The 19,190-nt window shown below is 47.5% G+C and overlaps 1 protein-coding gene across 2 annotated transcripts in view; it reads left to right on the forward strand.

The window, feature by feature from the left end:
- PPP5C (protein phosphatase 5 catalytic subunit) overlaps positions 1–19,190 on the forward strand; it is a 43,464-nt gene that overhangs the window by 14,061 nt on the left and 10,213 nt on the right. For both annotated transcript variants that reach the window (XM_054466285.2, XM_063657221.1), the window contains exons 3-4: positions 14,328–14,475; positions 15,178–15,299. In XM_054466285.2, coding sequence (XP_054322260.1) covers positions 14,328–14,475; positions 15,178–15,299 — 270 coding nt within the window. The remainder of the gene's footprint in view (positions 1–14,327; positions 14,476–15,177; positions 15,300–19,190) is intronic.

The following is a 19,190-nucleotide window of genomic DNA, read 5'->3' on the forward strand; positions in this document are numbered from 1 at the left end:
ATTTTTGTTTTGTTTTATGTTTTGCAATTTACCCAAAAGATAAATGAATTTTTTTTTTTTTTTTTTTTTGAGACGGAGTCTCGCTCTGTCGCCCAGGCTGGAGTGCAGTGGTGCAATCTCGGCTCACTGCGAGCTCCGCCTCCTGGATTCACCCCATTCTCCTGCCTCAGCCTCCCTAGTAGCTGTGACTACAGGTGCCTGCTACCACGCCCAGCGTATTTTTTGTATTTTTATGAGAGACGGGGTTTCACTGTGTTAGCCAGGGTGGTCTCAATCTCCTGACCTCGTGATCCGCCCGCCTCGGCCTCCCAAAGTGCTGGGATTACAGGCGTGAGCCACTGCGCCTGGCAGAAAAATCTTTTATTATCTCTTACTAATACTACACCAGCCGGGCATGGTGGCTCACGCCAGTAATCCCAGCACTTTGGGAGACTGAGGCAAGCGGATCATGAGGTCAAGAGATCGAGACCATCCTGACCAACATGGTGAAGCCCTATCTCTACTAAAAATTAAAAAAAAAAAAAAAATTAGCCGGGCTTGGTGGCATGTGCCTGTAGTCCCAGCTACTTGGGAGGCTGAGACAGGAGAATCACTTGAATCCGGGAGGTAGAGGTTGCAGTGAGGCAAGATCGTGCCATTGCACTCCAGCCTGGCGACAGAGCGAGACTCCGTCTCAAAAAAAAAAAAAAAAAAAACTGTACCAAAATCTTGTTCAAAAGAGAAAAACAAATTCTTCCTTTGCATCAATGTATTATTTATGGTAAAGCTAATTTTAATAAAACCTTGTAAACAAATCTATCCAATCTCAATCAGCTTTGACCATACAGAATAAGATTTCCATGAGTCTTTTATAACTTACAAATTTTTCCATTCTTTTTTCTCCCTACTTTCCATATCTATTCAGTTTATCTCATTTTTTCTTTCTTTTATTCCTTCAATTTAATACAACCTTTACCTCTAAACTAAGTAAAATTGCTTTTCCTTTAACAAAACCATATTCTCTGTCTTGTGTATAACCTTCCTTACCAAAACCACATCTTAGACATTCTGTATATAGAATTGTTTCTCTTGGTTATCCCATATTAGAATTTTAACTCTTAGTAACCATAATTCATAGCAAAAACCTAAGAAGTAAGCAGTTTTTAACTGTCAGTCATGTAGCAGTAATTTATGATGCCGTCTTTATAATTTTTAGAAATATAGGGTTTCTAATGGAATAATTTTTCAATGGAACAGGACATTTTTCCTAACAGATCTCAGTATCTTTTGTTTCTCTAAAATAAGAAGCCAAAAGCCATATTTAGTAGTTACTGTCTTAGCATCATCTCTTATTTGGAAATGATCTAGATAGTCAATGAATATTTGTCATTAATTTAGCTTAGTAAAACCCTAAGGGCATAATTACCAAAAGATTTGAGAAACGTTTTTAAGTAGGCATATTATAAAACATAATTATTATTAAAAGTTCATTTATAAAGTTGATTCTATTTATATGTATTTAATTTATTCATTTTTAGCGATTTTTGGGAAAATTTCATGAGACAGACAAATCCAGCCATCATGTCAAGTTAAATTTTCTATTAACCATTTTTTATTATTGTACATTAGGCAAGTATCATAGAAGTAAGAACCTTAAAGTTAGATACATACATATTTTGCTGGTAACTCAGAAAACATCTTTTTATTTATTTATTTATTTATTTATTTGTATATTTATTTGAGACGGGGTCTCACTCTGTCACCCAGGCTGGAGTGCAGTGGCGCGATCTTGGCTCACTGCAAGCTCTGCCGCCCAGGTTCATACCATTCTCCTGCCTCAGCCTCCTGAGTAGCTGGGACTACAGGCACCCGCCACCACGCCTGGCTAATTTTTTGTATTTTTAGTAGAGATGGGGTTTCACCGTGTTAGCCAGGATGGTCTCGATCTCCTGATCTCGTGATCTGCCTGCCTCGGCCTCCCAAAGTGCTGGGATTACAGGCATGAGCCACTGCCCCCGGCCGCCGACATAGTTTTTATTAAAACAACCATTTTAAACTAGTTTTATTTTCCAAAAGATTTACTCAGGTCACGTGAACTTGGAAAATATTTGGGCTTACTTTCTTTTTTTTTTTCTTTTTGAGACGGAGTCTCACTCTGTTGCCAGGCTGGAGTGCAGTGGTGTGATCTCGGCTCACTGCAATCTCTGCCTCCTGGGTTCAAGTGATTCTCCTGCCTCAGCCTCCGAGAAGCTGGGATTGCAGGCGCGCACCACCACACCCACCTAATTTTGTCATACTTTTAGTAGAGATGGGGTTTCACCATGTTGGCCAGATGGTCTCGATCTCCTGACCTTGTGATCTGCCCCCCTCGGCCTCCCAAAGTGCTGGGATTACAGGCATGAGCCACTGCGCCCGGCCTCGGCTTACCTTCTAATTTGTGAGCGCTCGTTTGTCTTTAATTTTGTACCATGTAGATAATATACAAAAACAGGTATAGACATAACATATATGTAGACACAACATATAGCACACATGTTGTACACGTGTATGTATCGACAAGTTACAGAGATCAAGGAGTTCTATGTAAAAGAGAATAGAGCTTTAGACCTGAGAGGATCCTGTTTACCCACAATGCTTGGGGCTCCATGAGGATAAACAGAGGTTCCCTCATGTGATACCAAAGGTGACAAGAGGAAGGAGGGACAGACAGCAGTACATCAAAGAACAGGAGTTAGAGGAGCCAGTCAAGGAGATCTTGTTTTCCATAAAGCAATTAGGTTTACATTATCCTTGGCAAAAATCATGTCAACAAGAAGAAAGAGGGATTGTGTATAGTTAGGAGCAGTTTGAGAAGAGAGGAAATCAGAGAGAAGAGAGGCATCAAAAAATATATATATACGTGTGTGTGTATGTGTGTGCATACATATATAGCCAAATATCAGCTTTTAATTAAGTCAGCTTTTGACTGTAGAGCTCTTTAAAAACTTTTAATCAGGTTTTAGCCAGGCAGATAGTAAACATTCGGCTAGATGCGGCGGCTCACGCCTGTAATCCCAGTATTTTGGGAGACCGAGGCAGGAAGATCACTTGAGGCCAGAATCCTGGGCAACGTGGCAAGACCTATTCTCTAGTCTCAAAAAAATTTTTTTAAAGAGATAGCAAACCTACCTGTTTCTTGTCTTTCCCTTTCTGAAATTCACATCAAGGAGTTTGCTTTGGGAGGTGGGGCGTATTTGTTGATTAGAGGTCTAGGGTAATCATTATTTAAAGCTATTTGTCTTTTGTAAATCTTGCAGCAAAGTTCAGCAGACAGTTTGAGCATTTAAAGGGTTTTCTGGGGGAGTTTCCTAAAAAAAAAAATAATTGTACCTTTCAAATCTCTTATGAGATTGCAGCCAGGACAAACAGGAAGTAGGTCTCCATTTGATTTGTCTGGTTCTAAATCCTGCCTTTTCCAATTGTGTGCACAAATACATTAATTTAGGAATTTCAAGACCCTCATTTGGGCCATTGCACTTTGGGGTATCTCACGCCGCTGGGTCCATTTACCTAGGTATTTGCAGGATGGAGCTCCGTAGGTATTAGACATAAATCCAGCTGGTGTTTCGGGGCCGGGACCGGGGGGCTGTCCCTTAAGGCAAAGCTCAGTTTCAATGAGCAGTTTCCTATAATTTTATTTATTTATTTGAGATGGAGTCTCGCTCTGTCACCCAGCCTGGGGTGCGGTGGCGCAATCTCAGCTCCCTGCAACCTCCGCCTCCTGGGTTCAAGCAACTCTCTTGCCTCGGTCTCCCAAGTAGCTGGAATTACAGGCATGAGCCACCACACCCAGCTACTTTTTGTGTTTTTAGTGGAAACGGGGTTTCATGATGTTGGCCAGGCAGGTTTTGAACTCCTGACCTCAAGTAATCCACCCACCTCGGCCTCTCAAAGTGCTGGGATTACAAGCGTGAGCCACCATGCCCAGCTAATGTTTGTGTTTTTAGTAGAGGCGGGATTTCACGATGTTGGCCAGGCTGGTTTCAAATGCCTAACCTCAAGTGATCCACCTGTCTCGGCCTCCCAAAGTGCTGGGATTACAGGCATGAGCCACACACCCAGCCTCCTATAATTTTAGAATTTGCTTCTCAAAAGTGACCAAGGCCAGGACAGTATATTGGGTCGAGGTGTGCCACTTTGTGGGTGTCACTCTTCCAGGTGTCACCAGTGAATCGTGAGGCGTGTTCTTATGTGTCTTGGAATCTCTTATCACCTTGTGGCAGCAGAGTGCTTCAGGTATCAGAGTGACCAGTCCCTTATTCATACCTTTCCAGCTGAGCAAGAGTCCTTACTGGTCTTCTTCCTAATGGGAGGCCCTTTAAGACTCCAACACTTCATGCATGGAAAAACGTCCCCATACCTCTGCAAAGTCTCTGGTTGCCTAAAGAATCCAGTGGGTCAAAGGGGGCAATTTTCTCTTCTCTTTGAGGCAAGAGGACTTACCCTCATGCAGCTTAGTCGGAAGCAGCTGCAATTTAAAAAGCATGCTGTCTAATTTCAGCCCAGAAGTGCAGCCACCAGTGCCAGAATGCCAGTACTGTGACTCGGGCCTCCTGCTGTGAAGCAGCGGTGGAGACGGCAGTTTTCTTTTTTTCCCCCTGAAACTCGAATCCCTTGCTCATAGACAAAGATGGAAACGTTCATTCTAGAAAAAGAGAGATAGAAAGAACCACTCATATAAAGTCTAGACCTCATCTGACAAGAGAGGGGGTCCAGATTCAGGAGCACTCACCCTTTTGCCTCCAGTGAACCTGGGGAGTTGGAGGAACACAGTGGGTTTGTTCTGGTACTGAGCATCGAGTCTAGGGGCACCCAGTGTCTGAGTGGGTAGCTCTGAACCCTGCTCACAGGGCCAGAAAACAATGACATAACCGAAGAAACTGAGGCAAAATTAACATAGAGTTTATTTGGGCCGAGGTTGAGAGAATTGCAGCCCTGGAAACACTTCAAGTTACCTTGGGAAGAGCACTGGAGAACAAGGAGAGGCTTGTGGTTTTTGTTTTTTTTTTTTAGAGACAGAATCTTACTCTTGTCACCCAGGCTAGAGTACAGTGGCACCATCATTGCTCACTGCAGCCTCAAACTCCTGGGCTCAAGTGATCCTCCCACCTCAGCCACCCAAGTAGCTGGGACTACAGGTGCATGCCACCGTGCCTAGCTAATTTTTTTCTTTATTGTAGAGATGGGGTCTTGCTGTGTTCCCCAGGCTGATCTCGAACTCCTGGACTTCTGCCTCAGCCTCCCAAAGTGCTAGGATTACAGGTGTGAGGCACCATGCCTGGCCTGCTTGAGCTTTTAAAGAAAAAAAGGACAAATGAGAAGAGGGGTGATTATAAAAGGGGTTTTTCAGGAAATATCATTGGTTTACAGAAATAACATTGATTAATAATTGCCCATCCATTGTGGAACTAGAGGGTGTGAGTTACGGTGTCTGTGGTTGGTGGCAGTCTAGAGTCCACATAGCACGTGGCTTCAGGCGATGAGTACTTCTCTTAAGTGAGAAGTGGGATATGACTCTGTCCTATTCCAGTGCCTCTCTGGGCCTGATCATTTAAAGGGGCTCACCAGATAACTTTTCTTTCTCATACCCACCCTTTTCGAAGGGACATTGGAATTGGCCACTGTGCTGGGTCTAGGTCGTAGGCAGCAAACTAATCTAGCACATGCCTCCCCTTAGATCACTTCCATTCAGATAGGGTATGGTTACATAGGTGCGGGACTAGTGGGCTATTTTTACCAGCAGGCTATATAACTGCATTCACTGTTAGCCCCAGTTTCGCCAGATGGTGTGAAAGCACAACCCACTCCCATCCGGCCCTTGGGAATTCTGACAGAAGGTTTAAAAACATAGTTACGGTTTCTTAGGAATTATCCCTGCTTCCAGCACTGTAGATAGAGCCTTGGTGCTAGGACCACTACATTAGGTAGAGGAAAGAAAGAGAGAAATAAAATTTATAATCACTGTACCAGCGTATTTCTCCCTTGGCTAGAACTGCAGAGTCACACCAACATCTTCCCCAACCCCTCTTCCCCAGATTCTGCATGTAATGTTGCTGCTCGGGGAGTTTGAGAAGATGCTGACAGTTTGAAACAGGGATCAGAAGGCGGCCCACCAGGAGTGAGCTGGAGATGCCCGGTCTCTCTTGGTTTAACATAGAGGACGGGGAATCAAAGTCTTAGGGAAATTGGAATGCTTGAGTGGATTTGTAACTTAAAACCCACTCACCCACACTGGAGGGTCCAGAGAACACACCTTTCACCAATACTTTGAGAAGCAGATTTACGAGGGGGCCCCGGCAATCCCTGCTTGCTCCTCTCTGCAAGCTGGACCTTACGGTGGGAACCGCAGTCACTCAGTTGGAAAACTTACATGTAGTGGGAACAATTAGATCCTGGAGAGGCAGAGACCAAGTGTCAGCACTCAGCTGCTGAAGGCAAGATGTCTGTCATGGACACAGAAGCAAATCCACAATTAGAATAATCTGACTGTTGCGCCCTAGCCAGAATAAGGGCTTATGGGGGCCTGGTGATGAATGGAGTTTTAGCTCAGGCCCGACTCTCAGTGGGTTGAGTGGGTCCCTGGACCCCTCTTGTGGTTATTTCCCCCGTTCCAGCTGCACAATTGGAATAAATGTACTCAGCAGCTGGCGGAAAATCCCCACGTTGGTTCCCTAAGCTGTGGAGTAAGGGCCATTATAGTGGGAAAGGCTAAATGGAAGCCATAGAGCTGCCTCTACCTAGGAAAATTGTAAATCAAAACAGCAGCACATCCCTGGAGAGATTGTAGAGATTAGTGCCACCATCAGAGACTTGAAAGCTGCAGGGGTGGAGAGCCTTACCACACCCCCACTTCACTCTCGTTTGGCCTATGCAGAAGACGGCTGCATCCTGGAGAATGGCAGGGGATTATCGTAAGCTTCACCAGGTGGTGACCCCAGTTGCAGCTGCTGTACCATGCGGTTTCATTGCTTGAGCAGGTGAACGCATCTCCTGGACCTGCCATGCAGCTACTCATGTGGCAAGTGTCCTTTCTCCATCCCTGTCCTTAAGACCCACCAGGAGCAGTTTGCTTTCAGTTGGCAAGGCCAGTGCCACACCCTTGCTGCCTGCCTCAGGGACATATCAGTCCTTCAGCCCTGGGTTACAGTTTCCCTCACAGGGATCTTTTCTTTTTAAAAAATTAATGAAATTTTTATTAATTTGTTACCTTTTCATTTGAATAGCTTTTGGGGTACCCGTGGTTTTAGTGGCATGGATGAACTGTATAACAGGGATGAACTGTATAGTGGCAGAGTCTGAGATCTTAGTGCACCCGTCACCCGAGTACTGTACCCTGCACCCAGTACATAGATTTTACCCCTCACCCCCACCCTCCACCTTCTAGGTCTTCAGTTTCCATTATACCACTGTGTATGCCTTGCGTACCCATAGCTTAGCTTCCACTTACAAGTGAGAACATAGAGTGTTTGATTTTCCATTAGTGAGTTATTTCACTTAGAATAATGGCCTCCAACTCCATCCAAGTCTACAAAAGACATTATTTTGCTCTTGTTTACGGTAAAGTAGTATTCCTTTATGGGGATCTTGATCACCCTTCCCTTCTGCAGGCTATCACACTGGTCCACAACACTGATGGCATTTTGCTAATTGGACCTAGTGAGCATGAAGCAGCTACTCTGTACTTATTGGTAAGACAGTGTGGAGTGAGGCAATTCTCCTAATAAACACTCTCTCATATATATCCACATGCATAGGTACAGTCATGCATTGCTTAACAAGGGGTAGTTTTTGAGAAATGTGTTGTTAGGTGATTTCATCGTGTGAGCATCATAGAGTGTGCTTACACAAACCTAGATGTTACAGCTTACTGCATACACACCTAGGTTATGTGGCATGGCTGAGTGCTCCTAGGCTACACGCCTGTACAGCATGTTACTTTACTGAATGCTGTGGCAACTGTAGCACAACAGTAAGTATTTGTGCATCTGAACGTAGAAAAGGGATGGTAAAGTCGTGGCTTACACCTGTAATCCCAGCACTTTGGGAGGCCGAGGCGGGTGGATCACGAGGTCAGGAGATCAAGACCATCCTGGCCAACACGGTGAAACACCGTCTCTACTAAATATACAAAAAATTAGCCGGGTGTGGTGGCAGGCGCCTGTAGTCCTAGCCACTCTGGGGGCTGAGGCAGGAGAATGGCGTGAACCCGGGAGGCAGAGCTTGCAGTGAGCGGAGATTGCGCCACTGCACTCCTGCCTGGGCGACAGGGCGAGACTCTGTCTCAAAAAAAAAAAAAAGGCCGGGCACGGTGGCTCACGCCTGTAATCCCAGCACTTTGGGAGTCTGAGGCGGGCAGATCACGAGGTCAGGAGTTCAGGACCAGCCTGGCCAAGATGGTGAAACCCCATCTCTACTAAAAATACAAAAATTAGCCAGGCGTGGTGGCATGCACCTGTAATCCCAGCTACTCAGGAGGCTGAGGCAGGAGAATCGCTTGAACCCGGGAGGCGGAGGTTACAGTGAGCTGAGATCAACCCATTGCACTCCAGCCTGGGCAACAGAGCGAGACTCCGCCTGAAAAAAAAAAAAAAGAAAAGATAAAATCTAGTACACCTGTTTAGGGCACTTACCATGAATAGAGCTTGCAGGACTGGAAGTTTCACTGGGTGAGTCAGTGCGTGAGTGGTGAGTGAATGTAAGGCTAGGACAGTAATGTGTGTGTCTGTAGGCTTCATAAACACTGTACACTAGATTATACTAAATTTATTTTAAAAAATTTTTTGTTCTTCAATAATAAATTAACCTTAGCTTACTGTAACTTACTTTATAAACTTTTTAATTTTTTAAAACTTTCTCACTTTGTTGTAATAACACTTAGCTTAAAACACACATATACACCTGTACAAAAATATTTTCTTTATATCCTTATTCTATAAGCTTTTTTCTGTTGAAAAAATATTTCTTTTGCTTTTTAAACATTTTTGTTAAAAACGAGACACGAACGCAGACATTAGCCTAGGCCTACGCAGGGTCAGGAGATCAGTATCACTGTCTCCCGCCTCCACACCCTGTCCCACTGGAAGGTCCTCTGGGGCTGTCACACGCATGGAGCTGTCATCTGGGGTGACAGTGCCTTCTGGATAGCCCTGAAGGACCTGCGTGAGGCCCTTGAGAAGGTGTGGTTCTTTTCAGGAGAACGTCCGTGGTGGTTCGCTTGGCTGCTTTCTTCATCATGGATTTGTGTGAGTAATGGCGTTGCGCTAAGACATTCCCATGGCTGTGCTGTCACTAGGCAATAGGACTGTTTCAGTGTGTGTATCTTCGGGGACCACACTCGTATATGCGGGCCACTGTTGACTGAACATCATTATACAGCTCATGACTGTGTGTATGTCTCTCTCTTTTTTTTTTTTTTTTTTTTTTTTTGAGGACCATCTTGCTCTGTCGCCCGTGCTGGAGTGCAGTGGTGGGATCTCGGCTTACTGCAAGCTCCGCCTCCCGGGTTCACACCATTCTCCTGCCTCAGCCTTTCTAGTAGCTGGAACTACAGGTGCCCGCCACTGCGCCCGGCTAATTTTTTGTATTTTTAGTAGAGATGGGGTTTCACTATGTTAGCCAGGATGGTCTCGATCTCCTGACCTCATGATCCGCCCGCCTCGGCCTCCCAAAGTGCTGGGATTACAGGCGTGAGCCACCACGTCCAGCCTGTGTGTGTGTGTGTCTCTCTCTCATTGGTTCTGTCTGTCTGGAGAACCCTGACTCTCATGATGGATCTGCCCCTCACTGGGTCCTTTTCCGGAAGACACCACCTATGTTCTTCTTTCCTGTCTATGCTTGGAACTTGGGTGCAGACCTAGGCCGGATCTGGGGGACTCCCTCTGCGCTCCCTAGCCCTTCCTGGGATCTCCTGGTTTTTGTTCTGTGGCTTTGGGTTCCTTACATCAGAGTCCAGCATAGTCAGTTAGAAATGCGTGTTGCCTTGCAAGTGGATACTAGTGCCTGTACACCTACAGCATGGATCTGTGAAAGTAACAGGAATAGTCACAACCACTATTTCATCCAGCGCTCGCCATGGCCCAGGTTGTGACCTTCATGCAGTAATAACTCATTTCATCTTCACAGCTACCCTGCATGGTGGAGACTTTCTTTATCCCTGGTTTATAGGTGAGGAAACCAAGGCCCAGAGGGTAGTTCACTCCACTGAGGTTGCACAGCCAGGAGGTGGCAGCTCTGTCCCAGAGTCAGGCCATAAGCAGGGCAGGTGCAGCGGGTCCGAGTTTCTCGGCACAGCACTCACCCTTAGCTCAGGCAGTGCACCTTGGTGGTCTCTCCTCTGATTTATTATACAGAGAATGCTGGGTATGGCTTGCCAAACTCATTCACCAGAAACTAACCCACTAGGGTAAAAACCCTCATGTCAGGCTTCAGGCTGTCACTGGCAGCGGCATTTCCTGCCCTGGAAACCTGACTTCCCCCAGCTGCCTGCATGCCTCAGGCGGGCACGGCTCCCTTCTGGGCTGCTGCTCATTGTCTGCATATTGGAGATATTCAGAGTGCCCTGTTACACCTTGTACTGTGGGTCCACTCCACATGGGATCTTGATGCTGTTCTATAATCCCTCACCCTCAGTTTTAAAACCCAAGCAGTTCTGAAGAACAGTTGTTCTGGTAAGTTTGGGCAGCTCGTTCAGTGGCAAAACCTGACCTGAACTACTAAGAAGCTGCTGATGGTCTTGATTACTCTCCAGTGGCATGTCTGGAGGTTTTGCTGCAGAAATGGCCGTGTGTGTGCTTGTGATTACTAGGTACTGCCCTGGACCTGCTGGGGGTGTCCTATGGTAGAGCATGTACACCAAATCATGTGGGTTTTTTTGTATTGTTTTGTTTTGGGTTTTTTTGAGACAGAATCTCACTGTGTTACCCAGGCTGGAGTGTGATGGCACAATCATGACTCACTGCGGCCTTACCTGGGCTCAAGCAATCCTCCCACCTCAGCCCCCCAAAGTAGCTGGGACTACAGGCATGCACCACCACACCTGGCTAATTTTTTTTTTTTTTTTTTTTTTGGTATTTTTTTCTAGAGATAGGGACTCACTATCTCTAGATAGTGGCTGGTCTTGAACTCCTGAGCTCAAGTGATCCTCCCACCTCAGCCTCCCACAGTGGTGGGATTATAGGCGTGAGCCACCGCACCCGGCCATCTACCAAGTCACCTTACTAAAATCCAAAAAATTCCCAATCCCCAAATACACGCAGCCCCCAGGGCTTCTTCAGGGATTGTGAACCTGTGTTACCATTTCACCAGCTCCAGACATCATTACCCATGAGTACTCGCCGCCGAAGGTAATGCTTTTAGAAACAACTTGTTTACTTAGCACTGTGGATTCACCTGCAGTTGTAAGAAGTAATGCAGAAATCCCAGTTTTCCCTAAAGGTATATCTGGCATAACTACATAAATATCACAGTCAGAATACTGACCTTGATACAATCCAAATGCCACTTTAAAAAAAAAAAAAAAGTTCAGTGTGAAGTTCTGACCCAGTGGGCCTTCAGGAGCTGAGTCCCTTCTGGTCTGGACTGAATGACCTTCCTCAGGAGCAGGAGCCCAGCAGGGCATCTTCACTGTCCCAGCTAGACTTTGCGCGTTGCAGCAGCTGCAGTAGCAGCAGGCCTTGGGATGAGCACTTGCCTGCTGCTGCCTGGCATTAAGTTCTCACGACAATCCTCCAGGGGGTGCTGGCACCACCCCTACTTTCTAGAAACTGAGGGAGGCTTGAGACGTGAGGCCGCCTGCCCTGGCAGGCCTGGATTCAGACCCAGGAGGCCTAGTCCCAGAGCCCAGGCTCATAACCACTTCCCCACGCTGCCTCCGTGGAGGGCATGCAGTGTACCCCGGGGATGAGAGGCCCAGGCAGGGAGGGGAGGTGGCGGAAGGGGAGCCCCTCCCAGCGTGCATGGTGGAAATCAGGAGCCTGGGCTTTGGCACAGTTTTACCTGGGAGAGAAGGGAATCCTGGCTTCCTGGGTGAGTGACTTCACCTCCCCAGGCCTTGGTTTTCTTGTCTGTCAGATGAGGATTGTGAAAACACTGCCATGCAGAGGTGCATGGGGGATAAATGAGCAAGTGAATTGCTCACACGATATTAGGCACATAGTAAATGCTCCAGAAGTGAGCTGTGTATTATTATTGTTACCGCTGCCACTGTTGGTATTCCCACTCCCTTTCTCCTCCCTGCACTGTCATTGTTTGCCTTCATCTGCCTTCCCAGCCCGCCCGCCCCCGGAGAACAGGAGACTGGCGGGGAGGAAATACTCAGTCACTCATTCATTTCTTTGGAGAAAGGGGGGAAGGGAAATTCATTGACTGCTGCATGCACAGCTATGGCTGAGCCTCAGCCCTGCCCTCACAGGGCCACCTTCCAGTGGGGTGGACAGACTGGTTCCCAACAGGGCTCATGGCTGGAACAAGGGAGCCCAGGGGCCTTTGGGAGCCCAGAAAGGGTGCCTGACCCAGCCTCTGGGGCTTCCTAGAGGAGGGATCAGTGGGCCTGAGACCTGGAGGAGGAGGAGGTGGAGGTGCGAATGAGGTGCTCTGGGCAGAGGCAGCCTGCACAAAGGCCCGGAGCCAGCATGCTGGGGACGTGAGTGGTCTGGCTGGGAGGTATAGAGGGGTGGGAGGAGCCGCATGGGCCAGGCCACATGCTGGTTTGGATGCCAGCCGGGTGTGGGCACATAACCACTCCCCATTGGGAAGGATGCCAGGGGCTGCCTGGCGCTGTCTTCCTCCCATGCCTTACACCCACCCACAGCCCAGGTGGAGCTGCCTGGCAGGGTGCCCTGGGCCTGCCCAGACAGGGAGAAGGCCATGGCCTGCTGGGCCTGGGCTCTTCTCACCCCGCTTGGCGCACACACCTGTTTCCAATATGGATGAGCCTCACCCCCTGCTTCTGTCACACCAACCTGCAGGGGTCAGTGGGTGTCTCTGTGGAGGTTTCAGAGTCACGCTGCCAGGCTTTCCACCAGAGGCCACCCCTGCTCCTTGAGGGCCGGCCCTGGGACCTCCCAGTCTGTCTTCTGGCACAGGAGATATGGGGGTCTGCTCCTGGGGAGGCTAAGGATGGTGGGCAGGTCAGACGGGGTCTACATGACTAAACTGAGACTCAGAGGTGAAGTCACTTGCCCAAAGTCACATGGCAAGTAAGTAGCAGAGCCAGGATCTGAATCCAGCCCCCAAATCCAGTCTGCTTTTCAGGTTAGAAGATCAGAGTTTGCAGGAAATCGGGGTAAATAAGGTGGGGAGAGGGGAGGGGATAGGGCTCCTTTCACTGGGACTTGCTATGTCCCAAAGCTGAACGCCCCATGCCTATCATGTATGATCTGGTCATCCGCACAGCAGCCCCAGAAGGGGGACCATGAAGAGCAGTGGGCGCCCACGTGGAGTTTCCTTTCACCTGGTACCACTGTGCAGGGTTCACAAGCATTCACCCATGCAGCTCTCCCAGTGGCCCTCTTGAGGGAGATATGGTTCTCAGTCCCACCTCAGAGGGAAACTGAGCCACAGAGAGGCAGACTCACCTGCCTGAGGTCACCCAGCTCATGACTTGCAGAGCTGGGATTTGAACCCGGTCTCCGGGATCTGTGACCCTCAGTTCCTCTCTTCAGTGGGCAAAACAGGGAAATCTTTTGTCCTGGGCCTCCCCAGAGCATGAGGGAGGGAAGTGACAGCACTCGGTGCTGCTGCCTGCCTGCCCCTGCTGCATGCCGGGCCCCCTGTGTTACTTATTCCTTCCCACAGCCCTGGCAGGGGAGCCCTGTGTCACCTCCCTGTTAGAGATGAGGTAACCTGGGCTCGGGGAGTCCATGTCGTCCAGCAAGTCACTGGCCCTTTGCGTGAGTCTGGGCTGTTACTGTGACCATAGACTCAGCCGGGCCCTTCCTCTCATGCTCCGCCACCTTGGTAGTCACCATAGTAGCATCAGGACCTGTGCTTGGGACGCTGCTCACCCCACAGGGATTCTCAGAGGGCACCCGAAGCTGAGCCCGCAGTCCTCAGACAGGCAGTTGTTTGATTTTAGCACACTCATAGCTAAGATTGATGAAGTGCACCCATGCGGGCAGCTTTGCTGTGCCCAGTTTTGGGGTGCAGAAACCAAGGCTCGGCAGTTAAACATGTCTGGGGTTGCACCATCAGCACCTGGCACCCGGGCGGTCTGACTTCCACGTTCATGGAAGCCAAGGCTGGGCAGCCTGGGGGCAACCACTGTGCCCCCACCTCAGCCTCAGTGTGCACGCCCCTTCCCTCCCACCCAGGTGGTCAAGGTGAAGCCCCACGACAAGGATGCCAAAATGAAATACCAGGAGTGCAACAAGATCGTGAAGCAGAAGGCCTTTGAGCGGGCCATCGCGGGTGACGAGCACAAGCGCTCCGTGGTGGACTCACTGGACATCGAGAGCATGAGTGAGTCAGGCCTGGATGCTCCACGCTCCAGCCCAGAACATTCCACACAGGCCTTCTCCATTCCCTGGGGGTGGGGGTGGGCTCAGGGGTAGCCCCTTGTTCTGCCCCCAGGCTGCTGTCTGTCGCTCCTCTGCCTGTGTTCCCAGGGCGCTCCATTCGCAGCCCAAAGCTGGGCCTCACGCTTCCCAGTGAGCAAGATTGGAGAGCCATGGACCCCCTGTCATTTCACGGGCCCTCCCTCCGGGTAGTAGCACAGGCCCCACAGGCTGTGTCTGATTCACCTCTAGGTGCTGAGAAGATCCAAGGGATTGTTCTGGATCATCCCACAGATGATTATTGAGCATCTCCTATGTGCCAGGCACTGTCCTAGGCACTGGGGGTACAACTATGAACAAAACCCTTCCTGTCCACATGGAGTTGATATTCTAGGAGGGAGATAAAATGATGAACAAGTCACGAAATGAATAGTGCTAAGTGCCATAAAACTGAATAGGGTAAAGGGGGGTGGGTGAAGGAAGACAGGGAGGTCAGGAAGAGGCCTCAGGGCCAGACCTGACCCAGGAGGGGACTCTTCACTTGCTCTGTCCCTCTCTCGACCTGTGTGTCCAGAGCCAAGTTTGCCCCATCCCTGGGAGCGAGACCCCCTTCCCCCTCACGGTGGCTGTGGTCACTGACTCTCGTGTCCCCTTGTTCATACCCTAGCCATTGAGGATGAGTACAGCGGACCCAAGCTTGAGGACGGCAAAGTGACAATCACTTTCATGAAGGAGCTCATGCAGTGGTACAAAGACCAGAAGAAACTGCACCGGAAATGCGCCTACCAGGTAATGCACCTGTCAGGTACCGGGCATCCGGGAACCCTGGGATGGCATCACAGCACTGCCAGCCACAGGCACTGAGCAAAACAACAGGAGAAGGGCGGCCATGACAGCCAGCACCGAGCAGGAGTCGTGTGCCGGACACTGTGCCGAGGGCTTACCACATGATCTCATCTCGTCCCACAGCAGTTTGGGGAGGTGGCAGGCAGTGCCATTTGACAGATGCAGGGACAAAGGGCCAGAGAGGTCAGGTGACTGGCCCAGGGTGAAAGGTGAAGAAGCAGTAGAGTCCATTGCTTTGAGTTCTCATCCCAGGCTCTTGGGCGTCTGTGGCTGCTGGTTGTTCCAGGTTGTTTGGGACCTGATGGTTGCTCCTAGTCCTGAGACCACCCCCTCCCCGACCCAGGAGGGCAGCTGGCCACAGGGTGTTAACTGGTTGAGTGAGACTCAGGCTCTGGTATCCCATCTGGACAAGGCCCCCTGCCCTGACCTCTCAGGGCTACAGGGACCTTACCATAGTTTTGGGGAACTGCTGAGATCCACCACCTCCTGGGTTGGTTATGAGGATGTGAGACTTCTTGTGAGTCAGGTTGACAGGCAGGTGACTCTTACAGGAGTGTGCAGGCAATATGGGAAGCCGCCATTTGATAGGTCCTAGAGAGCCAAGTGGCCTGGGTTCAAATCTCTGCCTTCCCACATACTAGCTGTGTGCCTGTGGACAGGTGGCTTCACCTCTCTGTGCCTTGATTTCCTCCTCTGTACAGTGGAAATAATCATCCCGTCTCCACCAAGGGCTGTTGTAAGGAGTAACTACGTGTAATCCACATCAGTGCTTCAAATAGTGCCTAGCACATGGTTAGTACTCTGTATGGGTTAGCTGTTGATGACCACGTTGTTAAAGGTGAGACAAGAGGAGGAATGTCCACATTCCTGGTTGTTTTTAATTGAAGTATAATTAATGCACAATAAAATACACAAATCTGAAGTGTCCTGTTAGATGAGTTTTTAGAGTTTTATGTGCCCACTGCCCAAACAAGTTACAGAACATTTCCATCAACCAGAAAGCTCCCTTTGACCCCTTTCTAGTCAGCCCTCACTCCCATCCCAGGGGCAACCACTGATCTGATTTTTCACCACTGTAAATTAATTCTGCCTGGTTTTGAATTTCATGTCAATGTCGTATGGGCTTACAGCGTTTAGTGTCTCTTGTTTCATGTGGCACAATGCGTGTGGGATTCATACATGGATGTTGTGTATATTCGTAGCTCAAGTCCTCCATTGTCTGAACAGTCCATGATTTGTTTATGCAGTCTTCTTTTGAGAGACATTTGGGTTATTTCTACTTTGTAGCTTTTATAAGTATAAGCTGCTATGAACTTTCTTGGACAAGTCTTTTTGTGAACATGTTTTCATTGTTCATGTTGAATTTCTCTATTGATTGTCTTTTGTTTCATTGATTTTTCATTCATTATTCTCTATGCATGCTTGAGGCTTCATTTGCTTTCTTCTGGCTTCTGAAGATGGACATTAATGCTGTTAATTTTACATCTTTTCTTCTACACAAAGCACTTAAAACTAAATTTCCTTCCAGGCAGTAAGTGAGCGCGTCCCGTGGATTTTGATGTGTCGTGTTTTCATTACCATTGAGTTCGAATTGTTTTCTAATTTTCTTTATGGTTTCTGATTTTATCCACAGGTTACTGAGAAGGGTATTGTTTAACTCCCAAATATTTGGGGACTTCTAGATGGTACTGTTACTGATTTCTAATTTGGTCAGACAACACACACTGGATGATTCCATTGGGGCTATTTTTAGATCTGTCTTGGCAAACATGCAGTATGTACTGGCAAATAGTGTGTATTTTGCAGTCATTAGTCATAGGGCTCTATAAATGTCAATTAGTTCAAGATGGTTGAGACTGCTGTTAAAAATCTTTTATAGCCTATTTTTTTCTAATTGCTCAATCATTTATTGAGGGGGGCTGTTAAAAGCTCCGACTATACTTGTAGATTTGCCTGTTTCTCCCTATAATTCTCAGTTTTTTGCTTCCTGTATTTTGAAATTTTTATTAGGCACACATTTAGGATTGTTATGCTTTCTTGATGAATTGACTCATTATAATGAAGTGACTTCAGTACTTTTTGGCTTGAAATCCATGTTTTCTATTAATATAGTTAAACCAGATTTTTACACTTAATATATTTGCATGCTATAACTTTTCTACCCTTTTGTATTTAACCCATTGGTATCTTTGTATTTAAAATGTTTTTCTTATAAACAGCATATACTTGGGTCTTGCCTTTTTATCCAGTTGGACAATCTTTACCTTTTTTTTTTTTTTTTTTTTTTTGAGATGGAATTTCGCTCTTGTTACCCAGGTTGGAGTGCAATGGTGTGATCTTGGCTCACTGCAACTTCTCCCTCCTGGATTCAAGCAATTCTTCTGCCTCAGCCTCCAGAGTAGCTAGGATTACAGGCACACGCCACTATACCCAACTAATTTTTGTTTTGTTTTTGAGACAGAGTCTAATTCTGTCACCAGGCTAGAGTGCAGTGGTGCAATCTCAGCTCACTGCAACCTCTGTGTCCCAGGTTCAAGTGATTCTCCTGCTGCAGCCTCCCGAGTAGCTGGGACTACAGGTGTGCGCCACCATGCACAGCTAACTTCTGTATTTTTAGTAGAGATGAGACTGTACCATGTTGGCCAGGATGGTCTCAATCTCTTGACCTCGTGATCCACTTGCCTCAGCCTCCCAAAGTGTTGGAATTACAGGCATGAGCCACCATGCCTGGCCTAATTTTTGTATTTTTAATAGAGACAGGGTTTCACCATGTTGGTCAGGTTGGTCTCAAACTCCTGACCTCAGATAATCCACCTGCCTCGGCCTCCTAAAGTGCTGGGATTACAGGTGTCAGCCACCATTCCCGGCCAATCTTTACCTTTTAATTGGAGTGTTTAGTTCATTTATATTTAACTATCAGCAATCATATGATTGCATTTCAATCTACTGTCTAAATATCTCTTTTCTATATGTCCCATTTGTTTTTTTTTTCCCCTGTTTCTCCTTCTTTGACTTTCTTTTGTGTGAATCAGTAATCTTTTAGCATTTCATCTGTTTTATTGAATTTTTTGTTATACTTTTGAACGTGTGTGGCAAAGAGTGGAGTGTTACGTGGTTGCTCTAGAGCAGCCCTTCTCAGCTGAGGCTCTATAGAGAGAATTAAGCCCTAACTCCCTTAGGCATCCATTATATCCGCAGTGAATTAACTTCTCTCCTGTGAATCTGTGTGCCCGCCTTGGGAGAACTGAGCAGATATCACTGAAAATATTTTTTGTGGGGCTTAATCATTTCCCGGAACCCTGGATGAAAAAGGCTGCTCCAAAGATTACAATGTGTAACTTTAACTTGTGCTATTCTACTTTCAAATAATAATATGATACTCAACGGACAATATAAGAATCTTACGGCCTGGGGCAGTGGCTCACGCCTGTAATCCCAGTAGTTTCGGAGGCCGAGGCAGGTGAATCACTTGGGGTCAGGAGTTCCAGACTAGCCTGGTCAACATGGCAAAAACCCCATCTCTACAACCCTGTCTCTACTAAAAATACAAAAATTAGCCAGGCGTCGTGGCATGCACTTTTAATCCCAGCTGCTTGGCAGGCTGAGGCAGAAGAATCACTTGAACCCAGGAGGCGGAGGTTGCAGTGAGCCAAGGTCGTGCCACTGCACTCCAGCCTAGGCAACAGAGCAAGACTCCGTCTCAAAAGAAAAAAAAAAGAATCTTACAATATTGTGATTGCTTTTATTTTCTCCCAGCCTTTGTGCTCTTGTCATGCTTATGCATCTGCTATAAATACATTGTTGTCATTTCCTTAAATAGACACTAGTCTTCTA

The sequence above is a fragment of the Pongo pygmaeus genome, chromosome 20 (assembly GCF_028885625.2).
Source record: "Pongo pygmaeus isolate AG05252 chromosome 20, NHGRI_mPonPyg2-v2.0_pri, whole genome shotgun sequence".
Classification (NCBI taxonomy): Eukaryota; Metazoa; Chordata; class Mammalia; order Primates; family Hominidae; genus Pongo; species Pongo pygmaeus.